Source organism: Mizuhopecten yessoensis, unplaced genomic scaffold, assembly GCF_002113885.1.
Source record: "Mizuhopecten yessoensis strain PY_sf001 unplaced genomic scaffold, ASM211388v2 scaffold11029, whole genome shotgun sequence".
In the NCBI taxonomy this organism is placed as follows: domain Eukaryota; kingdom Metazoa; phylum Mollusca; class Bivalvia; order Pectinida; family Pectinidae; genus Mizuhopecten; species Mizuhopecten yessoensis.
This window is the reverse complement of record NW_018408843.1, coordinates 217,966-240,117: the sequence shown is the minus strand read 5'-3', so window position 1 is coordinate 240,117 and position 22,152 is coordinate 217,966. Positions and strand designations below refer to the sequence as shown.

The following is a 22,152-nucleotide window of genomic DNA, read 5'->3' as shown; positions in this document are numbered from 1 at the left end:
TTTGTCTGAGCATGGCACAAGCTGATTTCTCTCGAACAAAGGTGCTACCGGCACTAGTACAGCGCAGTGACAACCTTGTTTATCCAGCGCAGCGCACCGGCTCACACAACGTAATAGCTATACCGTGCACAGGTCTTACAACCGCTAATCGCCCTAACCTACTGTCTCACGACCACTGGTCACTTATTCAGCGACCAACAACTACCACACTATGGAAGACTTATCCAGTCCTTCCACAAAGACTTATCCAGCCTTTGTATATACCTTATCGTTGTTGTATCTTCGCCGTGATCTTCAGTCAGCATCAGTTTATCTCTCCCAGAATGATTGATTGCTTGATTGATTGATGGGGCTTTACGTCCTTGTTCCGTTATAACCGAGCCTAGGACAACAGAAAGAGGGGGGGGGGGGGGAATGACTGAAATTCCGCCTTTTGGGTTTCGCCAAAAAGTTCTAAACTGGTGGATATGGGTACCTAACGTTCTAGTTTCTATAATTAAGGGATTTCAATTTGGACTGTCACTTAAAGCCCTACACTAGTCTAAATATATGACCTATACTTCGTGGCGGCTAGCAATTAGCCTAATCTTTTTCGAAAGCCAGCAGAGTGATCTTTAACGTGCAAGGCGTGAATCTCCTTACACCGGACCCCCATTTAACGTCCCTTCCGAAGGACAAGAAGGTTAGAGGACAGCATGAGGAGTATGAAAAAAGGTCTTATAAAAATAGCTTGTTAAAGTTTGTTGGTATGTTATCTTTAGAGGGATTTATAAACACCAATTGTATAACCCCCGTCCTGCGGGTACTTATACAAGTCATGATGGGTACGAATAGTAAAAAGGGGGAATTGGTAAAGGATGTTGATACTGTAGAGTATAGGGTGCGGTATATATCTGTTAGCGTTGCGTTAGTTTGAAGGGTAAAGTTAGGTGATTTATGTGGTTTGATATGCAAACACTATCTTTCAGGAGGCTGTGGTTACTGTGTATGATCACCTACAAACCTTTCTGACAATACTCGTACACACGTAACTCTCGACAGGACACCGGAGATAAACGCCACTGGTACATACACACACTGAATAACTTGCATGACTGTTCAGGATTCCCACATGCTTACGCCGAGAGCAAAACCTCGAAATGGGTTTTACATGCAATTACATTTAACGTAAGTGGATACGCTTATTGTTCTAATGGTGGAAATGATATTGTAGGCGTAGACAGTGAAGCTGTCACCTGATCTGCTAGTCGTGATTAACGGGAAAGCATAAGTGAAAGTATTAGTCAGGAGCTGTATGGAAACTAAACAAATCATACAATCTGCGGGACACCGCAATAGGGGACTCGATGTACAATGCCGCACTGTTATAAATACCACGAGTTTTCGGTAACGTCATTGTTCTCCATCATCTAAACGTGATCACCGTGCCGTCATTTACGGTAGCGGATGTGATTCGACTAAAGACATAATGACGGATGTCAATATTTGATGAAGAAAATACTTACTTTTCGAAATACATTTACCTTCATATTTCCTCCAATACTATAGCGTACACATGGTCTTTTCTATTGTTTTTTGTTTGTTATATAATTTGAGTTTGTCATTGGGTGACACTATGGATTACCTACAATTTTTCTATATACGGCTACGAAGTTGTTTTCATTGTAGATCATATCGTCACTCAAAAGTATACGTGTAAATTAACCCTCTTAACCAGTGGATCGGGTGCATCGAAGGGAGTAACCGATATTGATCACTTCCTGAATTAAACTTCTTCTCCTCAAGGTATTGTCGTGGAGTAGCTGATCTACCTCAAGCTAGGCACAGGTGGTATGCTACGAAGGCCCATATACGCCTTGAAAACATTCATCAGAGTAATCATTTTTTATTCAGAGGTTTTTAAAATTATTTCAATAACAAATGCGTAAGTAGGCTTTTTTGAAATATGTGACAATATTTTATTCAGTTTTGCTTTGTTCAGAGTTGATGACGACATTTCAGAATGGCCTGAAAACTGATCATGTCAGCTGGTATTACAAACAGTTAGCATAAGAGACTTTGAAAGGACACAAAAATAGGTGTTTAAGTGGAATCTCATTATGACGGGCTTTAGAAAACATATTGCAAAATCAGCGCCTTCTAAGCAGACACGAGTTTTCATAGGAAACAAGACAACAGCACAAGACAAATGAATACAAATGTCATAAACACTGTTGGAAACGAAAAGCAGCGGACTTGATTTGTTAACCTTGCGCAGCAAACAAGGTCTTAGACGCCACAGCTATAGATAAAGACGATGACCAACCAAAGTGAGCCGCCGACGAAAACCTAAATGTAAAATTGCAAAGCTAACCATGCTTTGTATATGGAAGTCTGAGTGTTTATTTCGTACATTCCTTGCGCGTTTCCTGTGCTTATCGATTTTGTCTGATTAAGACTATTACCAATATTTAACCAGAACGTTTTTTATTGTTTATGTACGCGTGTCCACGTAAGGCACCGATCATACATGATATGATGGTTTGACTGAAATATTATCTATAGCCAATGTCAAGGCCTTGTAATGAAACCCCGTTCTAGCAGAACAAACCAGTTGTAGCAAAGAACCTATATTCTTTTAGATGTACACGATTTCAAACAACAATGTTAGTTCCATATCTAAATCGGACTTGTATCAGATATAGCGATGCATTGTGAGGCGAGAATTACATAAATGTTATTAACACATCTCGTAAACACTACGTCTAAGTTACGCTTCGTTTCACACATTGTTATCTTTCGGTGACAAAAACCTATTACAATAAAATGAATGTGTTTATCACGTTATAGTAATTCTTTACTTACAGGACAACATAATTTATATTGAAATTGTGATTAATATATAAAACGTAATTGACTCATTTGTTTGGCAAGTTAGTGGCAAATAAAATATTATATTGAACTGATGTTACGGATGTCTATCAGAAATGTGGTAAACATCAATGTCACATTATATACATGTAGTTTCCGTTTCATATCATATTTTAAGTGTTATAGATGTCTCTGAGCTCCTACCAAGACAGTCTAATACCCTTCCTACTTTAGCAGCTCCCTACCGTCTTTTCCTGCAGATCAGAGCATGCAGTTTTTTTATAACGTAACATCCAATAAAACGTTGTATCTAGCACCCGGAAGTATTTGTTTAGTTCCAACAATTTGTGTTAGATGAGATTTATTGCAAAACGTATAAAAATCTATTTGCTACATGCTTAACATGTTACTGTTTAGTTTACATATCAATTGTTTAGTGTACATATCAGCTGCTTAGTGTATATATTTCTTCTGTTTAATGTATATTTCAATTGTTTTATGTACATATCAGCTACTTGGTGTATATTTTTTTCTGTTTAGTATACATATCTTCTGTTAAGTGTACATATCTACTGTTTAGTGCACATATCTACTGTTTAGTGTACATATCTACTGTTTAGTGTACATATATACTGTTAAGTTTACATATATACTGTTAAGTGTACATATCTACTGTTTAGTGTATATATCTACTGTTTAGTGTATATATCTACTGTTTAGTGTATATATCAACTGTTTAGTGTACATATTTACTGCTTAGAAAACATGTCTACTGTGTTGTTTTCATATCCACTGTTTAGTGTACATATTTACTGCTTAGTAAACATATCTACTGTGTTGTTTCCATATCCACTGTTTAGTGTACATTTTACTGCTTAGTAGACATATCTACTGTGTAGTTTACATATCCGCTGTTTTGTTAACAAATCCTCTGCTAAGTTTACACACCAACTGGATGGTTAACACCTATCAACTGTTTGGGTTAGGTAATAACTATTTAGCTTACACGGTTAATGTGTGTGACATGTTATCGTACGGCTAGAAAATCTACTGATACATTCTTATTTAGTTTATTTAGTCATATATGCGTATTGCTTACTTGTTAAATCAATTCAGATACGTTAGGTTACGTATGTGTTCCAAACTTTATTTGTTAATATCAGAGAATATACTCAAAACACATTGCAGTCAATGACAGAAATATACTCGTAAAAGCACTTGAAATAATTCCAATGTAAAATTAGATATTTTTCAAATCAAAACATTTAATTCAAAACAAAAACTTAAAGCAAAATCTAAAGGACAAAAACATTTCTATATTTTGTGACACTAGACGAGGAAAGAAATAGTTCAATCCTTTCCGTTACAGCCATTAAGCGAGAGCCTATGACCACGTGTTACAGAATTTAAAGTTCTTCGAGTAATAATAGGCGGAGAAGTTCATGTTATGGATCATACACTTCATTAGACCGGTCCTAGCTGAAGTCCTGATAAGATAATGATATTGTATTCAAATAACTTTTTGACTTCGACAGGGAGGATAATTCAATATCACTTCCTACGGAAAGAAAATATTCTAACATTGCAGACACCTAGACGGTTAATGACGTATGGTTCTAATTATACTGTACAGTATTCACCACGTGTTAACACGTACATGGCGATAACATATATATACGTCATCAGTTAAATGGATTTTCTGGTAGTTTGTCGTCAAACCAAACATCCTTTAATATGATCTCCTTTGTATTTACAGTATCTGGGGTACCACATCGCTGGTCTACATAGTGATTGGTGGAATAACGTACTCTCTCTGGCCCCTGTCTGACATTGGTACTTGAATCGGCTATTTGAGCTCTGTAATGAATTAATAATGATATAGTCACAAAAAGCAAATTTATGAAACTCTAAAATCTAAACAAATATATAAAACAAGAGTTCATATATTTACTATTTGAATGCAGCTTAGTACATGTTTGAGGAATACAATTGTATTCTCTGTTTCCTCACTGATCGAAGAACAATAATTGGAATCCAGTTAATTTACTAGAGACATGCGAAAGGGAGGGGTTTCAAAATACATGTCTTACCTTTGCTGTTTCTTTTTGAAGCAAATGATAACGATGGCAACTGATAGTGCAATGACGATGAATATTCCGACACCAATTAAAACTTGTGAAAGCACATCTGTAAATTATAAGTGTGTTAGGTTGTACAGCATATATCAACAATATGTGCAATAATAATAAGCACACAACGTTACGCTTAAATTTACATTTAAACAATATGATAAGTCTGAACAAATAATAAGTATCCAACGTGAATATATATAGCGACGTAGAGGAATGTAATTAATACCGCATTCAATATGATTTTTTTTTAAATGAAAGTTTGACTGAACATCGATGCAATTGTGTTGTATTTATATTTCATGGACTAGTTTTATTACAAATCATTTATGAAAAACTTGATTATTTACAAATTGTTTACACATACAAATGATTATGTTCATGTTTTTTACCTTTCGTGTCAACATTGTCTTTGTCGTTGTAATCCATGGTTTTGGAATTGGAACAGGAACTCTGAAAGTAATCAATTGTGTTCACATATTGCAATTAAAACTTAAAAGTGTTTTATGAAACAGATCAAAGATCGAGGCCATAAGTCACACAAAACCATTTGATATGTAAAAAACTTATTACAAAGAGTTATATATTATTTGACGAATAGACACTGCATATTTAGGTTCCTTATATTTATACAGCGAATAAATAAGATCCAATCAATAGGAACGAATCAACTTCACTAAAAACCTTATCTTGATTTTTCAGTGGTCTTCATATTAAGGTAACTAGTACGATCTGGTAAGACAGTCATAGCCAAATAACGTTTATTTCATTGAAACAAAAATCAGTGTTCTACTTTGGATACAAAAATACATATTATACACTACGTTTTTGCCACTTTCTACCTTCGTAGCAAATAATTAGTTTCAACAATGTATCATTCCAAACTGATCCTTTAAACTATTCTCATGACAAAGTTCAAAATTATCACCATCATGTGGAAGTTCGCTTACCAGTTCTGTACACGAAACGCTTGTGGAATTGCATTCATAGCAGGTAGAATCATATGTGATGAACGTAGTCTCATTGCTAAAACTGACGCCATCATTTGAGACACTCAGGAGAAAGCCTTCCGCAAATATTGTTTCAGATTGAACCGATCTTTTCTTTCTTTCTATCACAGGTATGATGCAGACGCAGTTAATACTGTTGAGGTAAATAGCAGGAAAGTTCTCAGTTGCTGACTGGCTTTCCCAGCGATCAGAATACACCTAAATAGAATCGATGCATAGGTCAATTGAACATGTTTTGAAGTAAAAACGACTGCACTTAAAACATCAATCAGAATATTGCAGGTCTCGAACTGAACAGTAAAAACTAAATGTTTAATCCATACAAAATAGCTTAACTGGATTTTGCACAAACAACATACAACAGTTAAGATTTAATATAGTTTTAACAAAATCCTATCAGATCTTTTTACATATTTACCTTGATATATCTAACTTTACACGTTAGCTGGCTGTCTATGAAGTTTAAACCGGGGATAACGAAGCTCCTACATGTCGACACGTCCGTTTTGCATAGCCCGTTAGTTCCTGCTTGTCTTACAACAGGAGGCGTTGTCTTCTGTAGGGAACACTCGTCACCATACAGGCCAGAGCTGCAGGCACACGTTCCTGAAATATACTCAGGCTGCTTTATTCCTAATTGATGCAAATGTGCGTTGGTATAACGTTTACCTGAGTTTAAGGATCAGGCGTAATTATTTAGCGTTAATATAACAAAACATATGCTTGATGTTAGTTCACTGATCACAGAATTGCCTTTGCACGTGAATATTTCTTCTGCACATAATTAAAAATCAGCTGCAACCACTCACTCAGTCCTAAATTTCTCTGCCATTTCGGTAAACGATTCCGCGTCAAATACTTTAGGAACGTGTCGTGACTTGTAGCTCTCTCGGATGAAGCTATCATTATTACAATATTTTCTTTCAACAAAATGTGATCAGCGTTCCTACGCGCTGGCGAGGTTATACCACGTTTCAACGGTCAAATACTTTCTAAAATTCAACAATAGTTCACGAACCTGCAAACGGTACCATTTTTAAACAAACTATGTACAGTGTAGGTGCAGCTACTTAAAGACGCCTACCCTATTAGAGAGCAATATGTGCGACTTGATTTGTTCGAAATAACTATCCGCATATATTTTCATGTACAATCAACCAATCTGAGGGGGTCTACATTAAATAGGAATAGGGACATAAACATACTCACTATGCAATATGAGATTTATGTGAAGAATAAAAAATATGTTATTAATATTTATCACTTCCCTGGATGAACAAATATCATTTACTATTATTAATTACCGTTGATGCAATTCCCATTTCCAGAACAGTTGTTCGGACAGCTAAGCTCTAAGAGTTCGTCTAGAAAGGTCATTCCTGGCTCGCTGCCTGATCCTTTGGTTGTGAGGTTTTCAGAACGCATTGCCTCAACAATGCATGTGGTCTTCAGAGCTTCAACAGTATCTTTCATGAAGTTAGTGTTTGCTGAAACCTGTGTAGGTAGGACAAGCTCTTTGTAAATTCACACTGATATTTATTCCAACAGGTGTTCATTTTAATTCTTTGACGAATATGCTGCAACATGTACAATAAATGCAGATAATGAGTTATAAATAATGTGGAATCAATTACAAACCGCACCAGAAGTTTAGAGTTAAGTTTAACAATACTAAACAGATGTTATTGTTTATGACCTGACTAAAATACTAACGCTTACTTACCAAAATGTCATTCACGCATTCTTCTTCACTAGTCTCGATATTTTCTGACATCTTGGGAACAATATCTTTACATTTAGTAAGCAAGGAGTCCCCATTGAATGCCAGTCGACAGGCTTCCTCGGCTAGTGTTTCAGACCAGCCATTTCGCCATGCATATACCTTAGTAAGCAAATATTAACGTGTTTATTTTGAAGTCTACCGTCCTTTTATTATCTAAGGTCAGATAAAGATTAAGAAGACAACTTGAAGGACATATGGGATATAGTGATATATTTACTTAAGTGCTAAACATTGGTGTAAGTATTAACTGTTTTGAATTTTGGCAATGGGGATAAGGAGCAAGTCTAGTAATTAAGCTTCTTCTGTGCAATAAACCTACTTCTGGTATGGTGACGTAGTTTTCGTCCAAAACGACACCAAATTTAGTCGGTTCACCATGTGTACTAGAGTATGTGTCCTTTTTCCGTTTAACAGGTGCCTTGTCACACTGTGTGAAGTAACTTGACGTGTCTGTGACCCTTGCGCATGACGTGATCGTGGAGTCGAGATCACATATCACTTGATCACTAAGTCGAGCCCAATTCGTTGCATTAGCTCGACATCGACAGTATTGTAAAGGAGGGATCGGGAAGTCAGATAGGGGTACACCAACATCAAACAGCGAGTTTCCATCAGCGGCCGGGTCCAGTCTGAAACACAAATAGGGGCAATTAATAATAAATGGTGGAACATATATTATTTTTAACTGTAAACAGATATAAAATCATATTACCCCTACTGATAAATTACCTCTTATTCTTTAATAATCCGTAAGGAAATATGGTCCCCCCCCCCTTTTATTAACTGAACTTACCTCCAGTCAATGCCGAATTCGCTCCATGACGTTGCTATTGAACCATCTCTCTTCTGCATGTCGTTGGCAATGTTTCCATCTAGAACACCACACAGACCTTCGGACGCTCCCCAGTCAATCAGTGAGGGTTTCACCTGTACATACCGTACATACGTGTACTGACTATTGGAATCTATTCGGATTGAAATCGTCACCACCGTGCCAGAGGATAGAGTTACCTGGTAAATAGACATGACAACAACTGTTTAGGATGTTTATTATAGTGACCTGGTAAATGGACATCACAACAGCTGTTTAGGATGTTTATGATAGTGTTACATGGTAAATAGACATGACAACAACTTTTTAGGATGTGTATGATAGTTACCTGGTAAATAAACATGACAACAACTGTTTAGGATGTTTATGATAAAGTTATCTGATAAATAGACATGACAACAACTGTTTAGGATGTTTATGATAGTGTTACATGGTAAATAGACATCACAACAACTTTTTAGGATGTGTATGATAGTTACCTGGTAAATAGACATGACAACAACTGTTTAGGATGTTTATGATATAGTTACCTGGTAAATAGACATAACAACAACTGTTTAGGATGTTTATGATAAAGTTACCTGGTAAATAGACATGACAACAACTGCTTAGGATGTTTATGATAGAGTTACGTGGTAAATAGACATGACAACAACTGTTTAGGATGTTTATGATAAAGTTATCTGGTAAATAGACATGACAACAACTGTTTAGGATGTTTATGATATAGTTGCCTGGTAAATAGACATAACAACAACTGTTTAGGATGTTTATGATAGAGTTACCTGGTAAATAGACATGACAACACCTGTTTAGAATGTTTATGATAGAGTTACCTGGTAAATAGACATGACAACAACTGTTTACGATGTTTATGATAGAGTAACCTGGTAACTAGGCATGACAACAACTGTCTACGATGTTTATGATAGAGTTACCTTGTAAATCAACTGTTCAGGATGTTTATAATAGAGTTACCTGGTAAATAGACACGACAACAAATGTTTAGGGACATAATTATTATACTATATCTAGATATAAATATGTATTAAATTTCCGCAAGAAACTTTTCAAAATAATCGGCATAGGGCCAGAAAATCATACAAGATGATGTTTACTAGTTTAATGTTAAACTTCAAATTTGTCAATAAAAATGGGTTGCCAATTCTAATACCACAGTAAACCTTTAACAAAACAGACATGGTACATCCCTTACCATATAGAAATCAGAGCCTTTTGTCTCCACTGTCATGTGGGTGTTGTCGCACGCCCTCTGTTCTATGTAATGGTTCGTGTTAGTTGTACTACTTGTCCAAGGCGTTCCAACAGTACTGCGACATAGATTCACGACAAACAGGGCATCCCCATTCCGTACTGCTACTCCGTAAACACACGCCCCGCCCCATACACAGCTGTCAAAAACTGTATGAACCTATATCATAGATATCTAGTTTAAAGAATGTTTCATTTTTCTAAATGACCTCAAACTAAAGTACAAACATTTTGCTAAAAGCATGAAACAATGAAATTTTAAAGTAAATCCGTTTTCTGTTTCCCAGTTCTTAGCTTGTTAACCTTTCGTAATGTTAAAAGAGCCAATGAGTATGTAGGTATTTTGGATTAGGATAATCTACATATTATATCAGTATCCTAATCCCACATACCTACATACTACACACGAGGGTAGAATATCTATAACCCTCATACATTTTGTACATGTACCTACACAATTAATTACTTTTGTTCGTGCACATATTTGCAGAAGAAATGTTGATAAAACTGGGCATCGACAATGCAAATGTAACGCATAATATAGCAAAATGTCTATATAACGTACAAATAAACTAAGGACATATTTCGAAAGCGAAGAATAAAGTATGGTATTTAGTATGTATATCACAAATTTAAATATGCTTACATAGTCTGACGCGTTTTAATGGTGACGTCATAATAAAACTCTGTCATCTGATTGTGATGTCATTATAGTTAAATTCACTTTATGCATCTATGTGCGATAAACGTACCCAAGCAGTGAACGAAACATTGTCAAATACATTGTTGTTGTACTATGTTGCTTTGAAAAAATCTAATTAACATGTTGGGTTCTTCTCTTGTTTTCTAACATCATCATTACCTTGCCTGAATATCTGCTTTGTTTGAAATGATTAGAATCAACGTAACCTTATTCAAACATCATAGCGTGTCTCTTTTGATGGCGTGTTGAAATATATGGGTTATTGCAATTTCATTGTTAAATTGTTTCTAGTTGAATACTGCCTTATCATTGTAATACCCGTTTGAAAAATATTTCTGCAAATAATTTCTATAATAAGAAATATAATGTGAACGTATGTATGTGATATATAATAAAATGATAAAGTTATACATACTCTGATAGGAAGTATATCATGTTTGTACAGCACGTGTTCTCCACTCTGCTGGTAAAACCAATATCTAAAATGTAGTCATCAATGTATAATTCTATATTGACGATTTACTTTGCTGACAAGCACGATTTACTGTTATAGCAAGAAGACTTTTTATAACAGGACATTTCTGTTCAAGAAAGCGAAGATTCAAAAAGGTTTGATAAGTAATAACTTGAAAGTACATATTGTGTTTATTATTAGATTACTGATAGCATCTACTTAATTCCTTAATATATATTTCAGAGGTAAAAATGCCATATGCTCATATTGTAAAATAATGTGAATGGAGATAATGTAAACGAGTTACTAGTGAAAACATCACGATTTCCAAACAAACAGAGTTCTGGCTACTAGGGCACATGTGATGCAATATTTTTAAAGAGTGTTATTCAGAACATTTTATTGCAAAACCGAAAAACTGGCTGTATCATTACATTATGGTTTGCAAGAAAGGTAGCATATTTACATGTGATCTCAATGCGAAAACTACACAGAGATCGTGACGTACCCTTTGTCGAATGTCCACATATTTGGGTCAGTTCTGACAGCACAAAATTTGTCCTCGAGGTCAATATCTTGATCTGTCACCACAACCTGTATATTTTATAAGAACGTGTATGTTGAAAACATTGTTTTAAATAGACTTTGTTCTGTAAACACAATTATAACTTTGTATTACAGATGCATGTATATTTTTATATAAGGTTCCATTTAATATGATTGAATAGAGCGAGTTCATAGTTTAAATGTTTTAATTATTAATCTAACTGCAGGAAAAATAATGCAATTGGTAACTTTAAAAAGATGGTTAAGTGTTGACGACGACAATGAATATATAACTATAACATGTAGAAACTATGATATGCATGTATGTGAAAAACAGTAGGATTTGATAGACATGTTCATCTATCAATCATAATCACGTACGTGAATGTCGGGACTTGATGCTGAGCTCCATGCATGATGTGTAAACTGTATGTCTGTTGTCATACGAATAAAAATTGATCTAGCATTCAGATTCGCTAATTTGTCGCCGGATCCAAAAATTGTGAAGGTTTTAGTCACATTTTGTTCAAGGAATAGAAACGTCAATCCACATAGCTTTGTGGTTTCGAAAGAAATTGGTTCGTCTGTCACACCACCGGGGGTGCACGTGAGTTGTCCGTTTGCGTAGTAATCAGGTGTTCTCACTTTCAAGTGTAAGTTGCATTGATTTTCTTCCATAGAGTTAATTCTAAAAAAGAAATTGATAAGCCATAACACTTAAGTGATATAAAAATTAAAAGCACATGGTGACATGTTTAAAAATCATGTGAAGCAAGCTATATTGTATGATTATATTGTGACAATTGTACCAGGATAAAGGGAAATGCAACGGTCGACGGTCGACCCTGTCAAGTTCTGCTACATTCCTCCCTTCTTTTTCCAAGTCATCGCCCCCAAAGACAATATTATTTACTACCAATGTTCGAATATTCATTTGTCAAGCGAACACAAAATGCTGGAGAGAAGTGTTGGCAAGCTTGCTGAATTTGTAACAGCGGAAAGAGAAATGAAACAGTCTGACTGGGGCTTGAACCCGGGACCCTCCCAACTCTAGACGGACGCTCTGCCAATTGAGCTACCTGATCACCGACGGTCGACCCAATCTAGTTCCGCTAAACTGTAAATATATGTGCAAACAACATACACGTAACATCATTACGGTTTAATTTGATCTTATTTTCATGATAATATAAAACTTGACAAATTACATACTCATCAGGAGTGCTAGAGGCTAGGTACGAACACCCTAGAGGTACAGTTAGCCAAGCAGTGACCTCAATGGTACCGGTCTCCGTCACAGTATACTCGGAGGAATCCGTCTGTAAACAAAGATTGTTTTCATTATGAGAAAATAGTGCCCACTGGTAATAATACGAAAGGAGCTTAGTCAATATTACTCACAAATAATTAGTTTGAGAACAAAAGAAAAATAAGATAAAACGTGATTATATCATCATCAATGTTGTTACACTGCAACAAGCTATATACTCTCTCTGTCAGCAAGCTATATACTCTCTCTGTCAGCAAGCAAAATTAACTTATTAACTTAAACAAGGCAATGAGACTTTAGTCTTTAAATTGTTCGAACAAAACAGCTTCGAATCGATGGAATTTGTTCAAACCAACATTTTATCGGTAAAGCACAAGAAATATTAAACTTAGGTCACCGGCCATGCATCAAAACTAAAAAATATATGTTATCAGCTAACATGGTGCCAAAAAGGTTATTGATGAAATGGAAGCGAAGGCCGCAATGATCTCTGCTTGTAGTCTGAAACTCTTTACTGATGTTTCCACTTGCATGTTACTAACATACACTAAAAACCTAAAACACACTGGATATATGCCGAGTGGGTGACTATATACAGAACAAGGAACGCTCTTGCTGTTAGTGTAAGATAACGTTGGGACGAGAATTTCTCTGCTATTGTCTCCAGCACATTGAGCACCAAAAACAGATCGAATTTCTATTTTGTTTAAATGATTTTAACTGTAAATACTTTATATAACGTCGTTATTAGCGTGACCTGTATTTAAATGTAAATACTTTATATAACGTCGTTATTAGCGTTACCTGTATGTAACTGTAAATACTTTATATAACGTCGTTATTAGCGTTACCTGTATGTAACTGTAAATACTTTATATAACGTCGTTATTAGCGTTACCTGTATGTAACTGTAAATACTTTATATAACGTCGTTATTAGCGTTACCTGTATGTAACTGTAAATACTTTATATAACGTCGTTATTAGCGTTACCTGTATGTAACTGTAAATACTTTATATAACGTCGTTATTAGCGTTACCTGTATGTAACTGTAAATACTTTATATAACGTCGTTATTAGCGTTACCTGTATGTAACTGTAAATACTTTATATAACGTCGTTATTAGCGTTACCTGTATGTAACTGTAAATACTTTATATAACGTCGTTATTAGCGTTACCTGTATTCCGGCGTAGAATGGCTCACTGTAAGTGTAAGAGCCTGGTCCACTATCCAAAGTCGCGCGTAATCGTACTGCACATTTCACCTACAGCAGAGATTTAAAACAAAAATCTCTGATATGAATTACTGGCAAAAAGTGCAAAAGTTACTGCTTTGATAAGATATTGCAACTTGGCTAACGATAGGGCTATACATACATTTGAATATGATCTGTGTAAATGAAGCTTTAACTACACTAAGATAGGTTTTGATATAACTAATTAACATGTCTGTAGAAAACATCAATGGAAGTATCCGCTTCCGCTCTCTCTCAAAATCCACTTTTTTTTTATTAAACTATTTATATTGTAACTGGATATGTTTTAGCAAAATGAATGTATGAAAAGACCGGTCTTAAAGTAAATGTCAAATATAAATACAACGTTTATCTTTTCTTAATCTTTAAAGAACAATTTGGAATTACAATATTAATTCTTTGTCAATGAAAATAAAAATTGAAATGAAGTAGAAATTATCAGAAATGTTTACCAGAAATCCCAGTCTGTATGTTTCCGTCCAGCTTGTCTCCTGTAACGCGGTGTCCTGGTAAGCCGAGTAAGACACGTAAGCATATGTTTCCACAACATTGTCGTTAATCATCCACTGCACATCAAACCAAAACGTCGTTAGGTCCTAGTCACGTCAATGTTACATTGGAATTCTATCACTTTTGCGATTGCGAGTCCTAATTCGTAGGTTATTGTCGTGTCTACGAGATCAGCCGTTCTGTTAGGTGATAAGTTTATCCCAGAGATATTCACCGAAATTTCTGCGAATAAAAACATATACGTACTGCATTGTTATATTATCTAAATTATCTTGTAATGTAACTATAATTTTGTGAAAGTTTATGTAATTTTATAGTATATATATTAACAGAAAGATCATATCATCATTGAATATTAACTGACTTCGCAGAGTAAACAATTTCAACGAGGTATACAAAACAAAATAAAAGATATAATGTTTTACCTTGAATCCATGGTAAATATGAAGCCAATCGTCGCCAATTTCAGGCGTTTCATAACACTCAAATATTATGTTAGTGTAAAAGCGCAACACCTTGTCAACAGGTAAACAAAAAGTGTGTATCCGTCAAATAAGCATTTTGATAAAATTAAACGGATTGAACATTCGAATTATTATTGAAATCAAATGATCTCCTTTAACTATTATCTACCATTTGTAATACGAAGTTATTAAACAACTTTATCTAGAAATTAGTGGTATGTGTTACATTATGTATCGTTTGTTTTACATACCTGTACAAGGCGTGAAACCGGTGTCTGATGTCTGACCATCAGGACACGGGGCTTTGTCGCCTAAAAGGAAAGTCATATGTTATACATTTTCTCTCTCTTTTATTCCTATAATATAAAGTAAAGTAAGCATAAAATTGATTAATACTAAAATTATTTCAAACAAATGTACAATTGCATGCGGCCGAAAAAAATGAAATGTGCAGAACGATAATATCCTCAGCTAGATAGGATTAATAAACAATATCACCTAAAGAGATGTTAGCGGTTTAAATATTTAACAATAATGTTGACTTTACGTCACAGGTAAAAATTTGAAAACCAAGAGATACTATTCTGTGTACATTGGTGTTTTGTATGCTGTTGTGTATGCTGTTTTGTATGCTGTTGTGTATGCTGTTGTGTATGCTGTTTTGTCGACTATATTTATATCTGTAGGAATACACTTATTCATTTATTGTAAGGTGCCTTAGAGTAATTTTCAAATGACATAGAAGGTCTTTAACATGTATTGTTAGTACTATTAAGTTATTCTTAGATATGACATTGTACATATTTACCGAAACAATAAGCTGATGGACACGTTGGTGCCTGCTGCAATTCGTAAACATAAAACGTATTGCAGTTTTTCACCCGTATATTCCAGGTATCTTGGCACGACGTAAACGGAGTACGTATACACATCTTTATTTCTGCTGTCTCCCCAGCATTTGGCAGCTCTGAAATTTAATAAGTAAACCTCAAATGTATTACTGAGTTTCTGTTCATATTTCAAATTTGTATCACATATATACAAATGAACAACCGCGCCAATCCTCACCCCAAATCGCACTCCTTCTCCGTGGCAAATAGGGGGATACTCTCCATCCGATATGGACCAAGTCCAACAAATAGCGTTTATTTTAATATGTGTTATTTATGTTTCCCTCGTTTACCTTTTAATCTTTTGAAGCCAACCGTCAACCTTTACTAATTGGTCGTGTATGGGCTCGTATGTTGGGTTAAGTACTGCTATTTCATTTACTATAAAGTGATTTATTGTTCCTCATCCTATTTTGTTTTAATACAAATTGATTCTTACCGTCGTCCATCCATAAAGGATACACTGTGCCGCATGCATTTAAATCAGGACGAGTTGCTGGCATGGTTCCACCGGCACCGGAAGTGGAACGGTACCATTTCACCACTAAGCTAGAATCACACTGCGCAGTACTAGAGGTGACGACATTACTCGTAGACCGCCATGGGTGATCTATAGCTCGGTACGTCGTAGGGAGGCAGGGATCAGCTGTTAATCATAAAAATAATCACTCAAAAAACGTTCATAACGTAAAAGACATGAAATTGCTATATTCTACTTCAAATTGTTAGCATTAATATTTCTAGAATGAGCCGGATTCACAGTTTCTTTTTATATCGTATTAAGTACTTTAATTAAGTTAACACCGCTAGTAATGCCTAGGCAGTCCTGGTGTTGTAAATAACAAGGGCTGTAGTATTTGCTTACTTCAAATTATAATAACTTGGCAAATTATGAACGTATTGTGATATTTTCTTCAGTTTTGTATCCCTAAAGCACGAGCATCCATTCTAATTTTGTTTCGAGGGAAGGTTACTATATGTAAATATGTATGTACCTATAAGCCTTAGAATCAAAATCATAATATGCTATAGAAATAACTTATTTCAGTTCGGTTGAACACTCAGATTAAAGCCCGGGCGGTGTTTCTATTGCAAATAACAAGGGGCGGTGTTTCTATTGCAAATAACAAACTTTGGCTTCTCTCCAGCGGGTTATTGTAGCTATTCTATATTTAACCGTTTATATATAAGTATCCTTAGTCTATACTTATATTAATATCACAAGTCTATAACTATATCAATGTCGTTCGTCTATAATCATATACCTTTTCTACAGTTATAAAGATGGAGAACTGTCATAAGTTTCCATTCATTTTAGATTTATTTTCAAAAGAGTATCATACATTTAATATGAAGGGAAACTTATGACATATTCATATTACGTATTAACCATGGATTTTCTCTACATTTGTTTCACTTTATAGACATCACATGCTAAACGCAAACGATTTGTAACCAAGTTACTCAAATCTGAAGTAGGTCAAACACACAAAACTACAAAAGAAGGAATGGTCCATCACATAATCTGCATTATTGAAATAGACTCTTAATATATTTATTCTAGACACAAACATTATTCACAGTCGTTTGTAAAATAATTTTTTTAAATAAATATTACTTATTATGTATGACAAACTTATAGGTAATAAACTCTAACAATAGGGATATGACTATGACTTCAGTTATATACTTGTACTATACCAGGTTTGTTTTATAATTAAACAAGTCGATTAGAAGCCAAACAAAGTAAATATTTAGTTAGATGAATTAAACTAAGAAAAATCATGTCTAAAGTATTCCGAAACGTAACATTTCATATAATTACAGCAAAAAGGGAAATATATGTAAAAAAAAATCTTCATTGTCAAAATGAAATAAAAATAGCAACAAAAACTACAGAAATATCATGGCGAAATCGAGGCAAAACATTATGCGAAAAGACCACATCAGGAAACGAGGAAAAATTGAATATAAAATAAACCAATCAATTATGATATTCAGCCGTTGTATAGACCTTATGCTCACTATTGAGATATTTTTACCACGCTGTGTTTATTTGTTCATCTTAAAAATCAATTGACATTTTTCAATAAGTACAACATATGATATCACGATAAAAAGACAAGGTTTTACATTAACATGTAGCTTGAGCCATTAATGGATTGTATCCTAACATGTAGAACATTTATGGGTTCCTTATGATAAACGGAAATAAGCATGTTTGTGAAGTATATTGGTTTGCACCAATTTATATAAAGGCCATTGTCCTAGCTAGCAAAGCTAATCATTTATTAATATGGAAATTTCAAGTCTACCAAACATAACAAAATAATGTTCAATAAAAACCACGTTCTTACCTACATATTCAATTTGGCTATTTAAATACAGTTAAACAATGACAGGAAGTTGTTATGATAACCCTTAAAATACAATACATGTTAAGAGAAATTACCACTATCTCATCAACATTAAAAAAGTATGTGTATCCTCAACGGTTAAAAAATGGATTTCCATACAAAAACCAACAAACCCATATCAGCAATAAAAAACAATTGATTTCTTTGCTCTATATTTTGTTTCGTTAAATATAAACTATTCAACAGATATTTAATATCAGAGAGAGCAATGCAAAAGAAACATTTGTCAAGTGAATAACGTCTGTCAATGTATTGGTAAAACAGAAATTTACCTTCTTGTCCACTGACAAAGAACAGACACGTAACCAGGATGCAAAATGTTCTCAACATCCTCCTCCTCGGCACACACGCACACGTTATTACACGCTACAGATAGTAAATCCGGTAGGTATGTTAACTGCCTGACATTTCATATCATTATGTAACGTCATACCCAATGACTGCGTTTCGTGATTGTATTGCTTTGTGTATACACCTGTATAACGTTTAGTACATGCTAAAACTGAGCTCATTGTAAAGCAGGCAGTTCCACGAAGACTGTGTTGAAATGTCTATACCAATGGAAGGGTGGTTCATGTGGGGTTTCTGAATTCTGCGTATATAACGGATTAAGCAGGTGTATTCTTGCGAATTGTTTTTGTTATTTACTTTTTTATGGTCAGTTTTAGCTCATTCTATTAAACGCATTGAATCAGTCGTTTGTTAACGATACCATCTGATCAATGGAGCGTATTTCAATGACAGAGAGATCGTTCGCCATCCCATTGACCTAGGTTATCTATATTGAACGGGGAAAGGATGCAGAGTCGCTTCGGTTGCTTATATATAAAACACCAATTTGACATTGCATCAAATTGGCACCACTTTCATAACAATCCATATTTGTATTCGATTCTGTTTCCAATCTGAACGGTTACTAACCAGGAGCCATTAGAAGTACATACAGTGCTACCCCACATTGACTGTTTATGACATGTATGATATGTTACAAGTTTCATGTACATTATATTTATGAATTTTTAAGCTATATTTCTCTATAAAAAATCCTCAAATTTCCTAAATAAATACTTAGTCACCCTCTTTGAGGGTGGCCTTTTTATTCACAGTCCGTGTTGTGTCGTTTATTGGTATAGTGAGTAGATGCATACAGTGCTATATATATACCTCCCAGTGATAAATGTTCCACCTGTACTTTGATTTCCTTGTTGTGTATGATTGGTCGTTAAGTACAACACGTGTACTAATTGTCTCTGGTAAGATTTCCATGTAGGACAAACTGTTCCAGGTAGCATATCAATGGTCGTACGTCACTGGGGATTGATTCCAGCTAATCAGTTATAATAATAATTCAGAACTATGCGTCTACTCTACTTACAATGGCAGTCAAGTTAGCTAGAGAATTACGCAAAATGTTCTTATTCTTATTTACTGCAAACAGTTAAATATACTATGAATATAATTATAACAAAAAACTACAATTGTTCATTACCAAAGTACATGTACCTGCTGTCATTTCCAACTCATGTTAGTAACTACGTCACTTTTTGACACTAGAGAACATTCCTCATCATCTGATACGTCGACGTTTATTACAGTAGATACTTGCTGTTATTTTCCTTAGAATGCAGTAATGCTATTTCATATTAAAACACTGACACAATCTATTGTTATGCCAGTCATAATGAACCATTGTATTGTTATGTTAGTGAAAATGAAACCTTCTATTGTAATTTAAGTAACAAGAAACCAATCTATTGGTATGCTAGTAAGTCTAGTAACAATGAAACATTCTTTTGTATGCTATAACAACGAAACAATCTTTTGTTATTCTAGTATCAATAAAACCATCAATGAGACCGATGGAATATCTCCTGTTATGCTTATATACATGAAATATTTATTGTGATGCTACATGTAGTAATGATGTCATTTTCTATTATTATCCATGTAACAATCAAACATTCGTATATACGTATGAATCAATGAAACATCTGTTACGATAGTAACAACGTAAGATTGTCATGGTATGATAAAACAATGGAATCCGTGGCATAATGCTAGTAACAATGGCGTATTGTTCTGTAATACCAGTAACAACAGAACATTGGCATGTTACACGAGTAACACTGCGTCGGGTGCCTTGTATCGTCCTGATTATGATCATGTTACACTACACTGATAGACGTTCTAGATAATAATCTAATCTAAACAATGTTTTTTTTATTTATAATAGTAGTAAAAGGTTGCTGAATTAACATTATCAATATTTCCAATGCATAAAACTAGTTCCGCACTTATGTAATCCCAGTATCTGTTGTTACTATGTTTAAATAAATAACATTACAACAGAGTTGATTGCGAAGATTTCTGAACAACACCATATATCCGGACATTTCAATTAAACTATTTTTAAAGGCAATGTATTACACAAAGCTCTTGTTTATTGTGTTGTCTTAAGGGGACTACACAGGGTTAAGACAATTGACCATGAACTTCGAATCCCCTCGTGGCCAACGCATTCAGCGAGTGAACCTATAAACCAGGTAATAATTCATGTGGACAATGGGAATATTATTTTAGTTTCTAAAAGATGTCGCGTTGACGTCACCTGACGTTTCTGAAAATGTCCACAATCACCTGGCTTTACTTAAAATGTAAATATGTCATTTCAGGTAAATGGCTAAGGGCCTGTTTCAGGGAATTTGCTTAGTTCTTTTATGTTTGATTGATTTAATGGCTAATTGATTCCTAACCTAATTCGCCGGAGGTTTATAATCAAGATTATATGTTTATTTATTTATATATTTTGGTAAAGCCTCCTAACGAAAAAAAGATTACTGTAATCAATATTGTCATAGCATCATAATTATTTATTCAAATTAATGACATCATTATTATATCGGTAGGTCACAACGTCGTGATTTTGTATGTTCACTCATGAGGTTAATAAACTTTACTGATATGGAGTTATTGTGTTTCTGTTTCTCGTTGTGTACAAGCATGTTTCTGTTTTTTATTGGAGAGACTTGTGTGAAATATATCTATAAGATTGATTTTACCTGGCATTATTAATTAGTTTATTTAAGGTAATAAAACATGCGTATTGAGTGTGATTTAATGGAAATTTCCATTTTGTGTTTAAATTTCGCTCTGCATGTGGTAAAATATTAATGGTTTCGTGTATCCTATCAGTTTTTAAACTTTAAAAAACAACCAGGAGTAATATGTATATCGATTTTCATTCTAGGTATAGGGTTATTGGTTATAGACAATTTTTAGCAACAGGGTGGTACGTAATTACCCGGAAGTTTAAATCATGCCAAGCAAAGTAGAACAAAGCAGCCCTTGGACCTTTAATGTTTTAGCAACAGTTTACAGATAACTGTACAGAAACAACAATAAACTAAACAGAGCATGGTTAATACATAATGTCAAGTATAATGATCATATATTGACCCTCTGAAGTAAAGCCGAAGTGATTTGACGTCGCTGCCTGGCACAATTCCTTGTACTGTTGTGTTTACCTCATTCGTTTCTAAAGGTTCTTATCCAAACAGAAATGACGACTGATTATTATACACGGTTATACCTTGTGCTAGAAAGACATTTATTTTAGGATTAGAGATGGCAAAACTGTTGTCTCTTTTCTAAATACAGGAGGCGACGATATACAACATATTGCAATAAGTTGTGTGAGAAAAACGAAAATAATAATTAGATGTTCCAATCCTGTAGTTAGAATCAAGGTCATTCATTTAAATGAA

At 34.5% G+C, this 22,152-nt stretch overlaps 1 protein-coding gene across 1 annotated transcript; it reads right to left on the bottom strand.

The window, feature by feature from the left end:
- Nucleotides 1–3,635: 3,635 nt before the first annotated feature.
- Nucleotides 3,636–18,954, bottom strand: LOC110464752. Its single transcript, XM_021520122.1, has 20 exons — nt 18,661–18,954; nt 16,411–16,617; nt 15,890–16,048; nt 15,333–15,392; nt 14,560–14,839; nt 14,030–14,116; nt 12,792–12,898; nt 11,961–12,267; nt 11,542–11,627; nt 10,995–11,058; nt 9,821–10,036; nt 8,566–8,783; nt 8,092–8,401; nt 7,713–7,871; nt 7,294–7,483; nt 6,408–6,595; nt 5,930–6,187; nt 5,372–5,432; nt 4,941–5,037; nt 3,636–4,707 (listed from the first exon to the last, which is right to left on the bottom strand). The coding sequence occupies exons 5-20, from the start codon at nt 14,668–14,670 to the stop codon at nt 4,533–4,535; spliced, it is 2,634 nt and encodes an 877-aa protein (XP_021375797.1). The 5' UTR covers nt 14,671–14,839; nt 15,333–15,392; nt 15,890–16,048; nt 16,411–16,617; nt 18,661–18,954; the 3' UTR covers nt 3,636–4,532.
- Between the last annotated feature and the right edge of the window lie 3,198 nt (nt 18,955–22,152).

Bases quoted from the DNA above. Each gene is read 5' to 3' on its own strand.
- LOC110464752 (XM_021520122.1), bottom strand. From the start codon at position 14,670: ATGATTAACGACAATGTTGTGGAAACATATGCTTACGTGTCTTACTCG. The intron at 7,872-8,091 runs GTAGGTTTATTG...TTGCTTACTAAG, and splicing joins ACTACGTCACCATACCAGAA to GTATATGCATGGCGAAATGG. The intron at 7,484-7,712 runs GTAAGTAAGCGT...CTACCTACACAG, and splicing joins AATGCGTGAATGACATTTTG to GTTTCAGCAAACACTAACTT.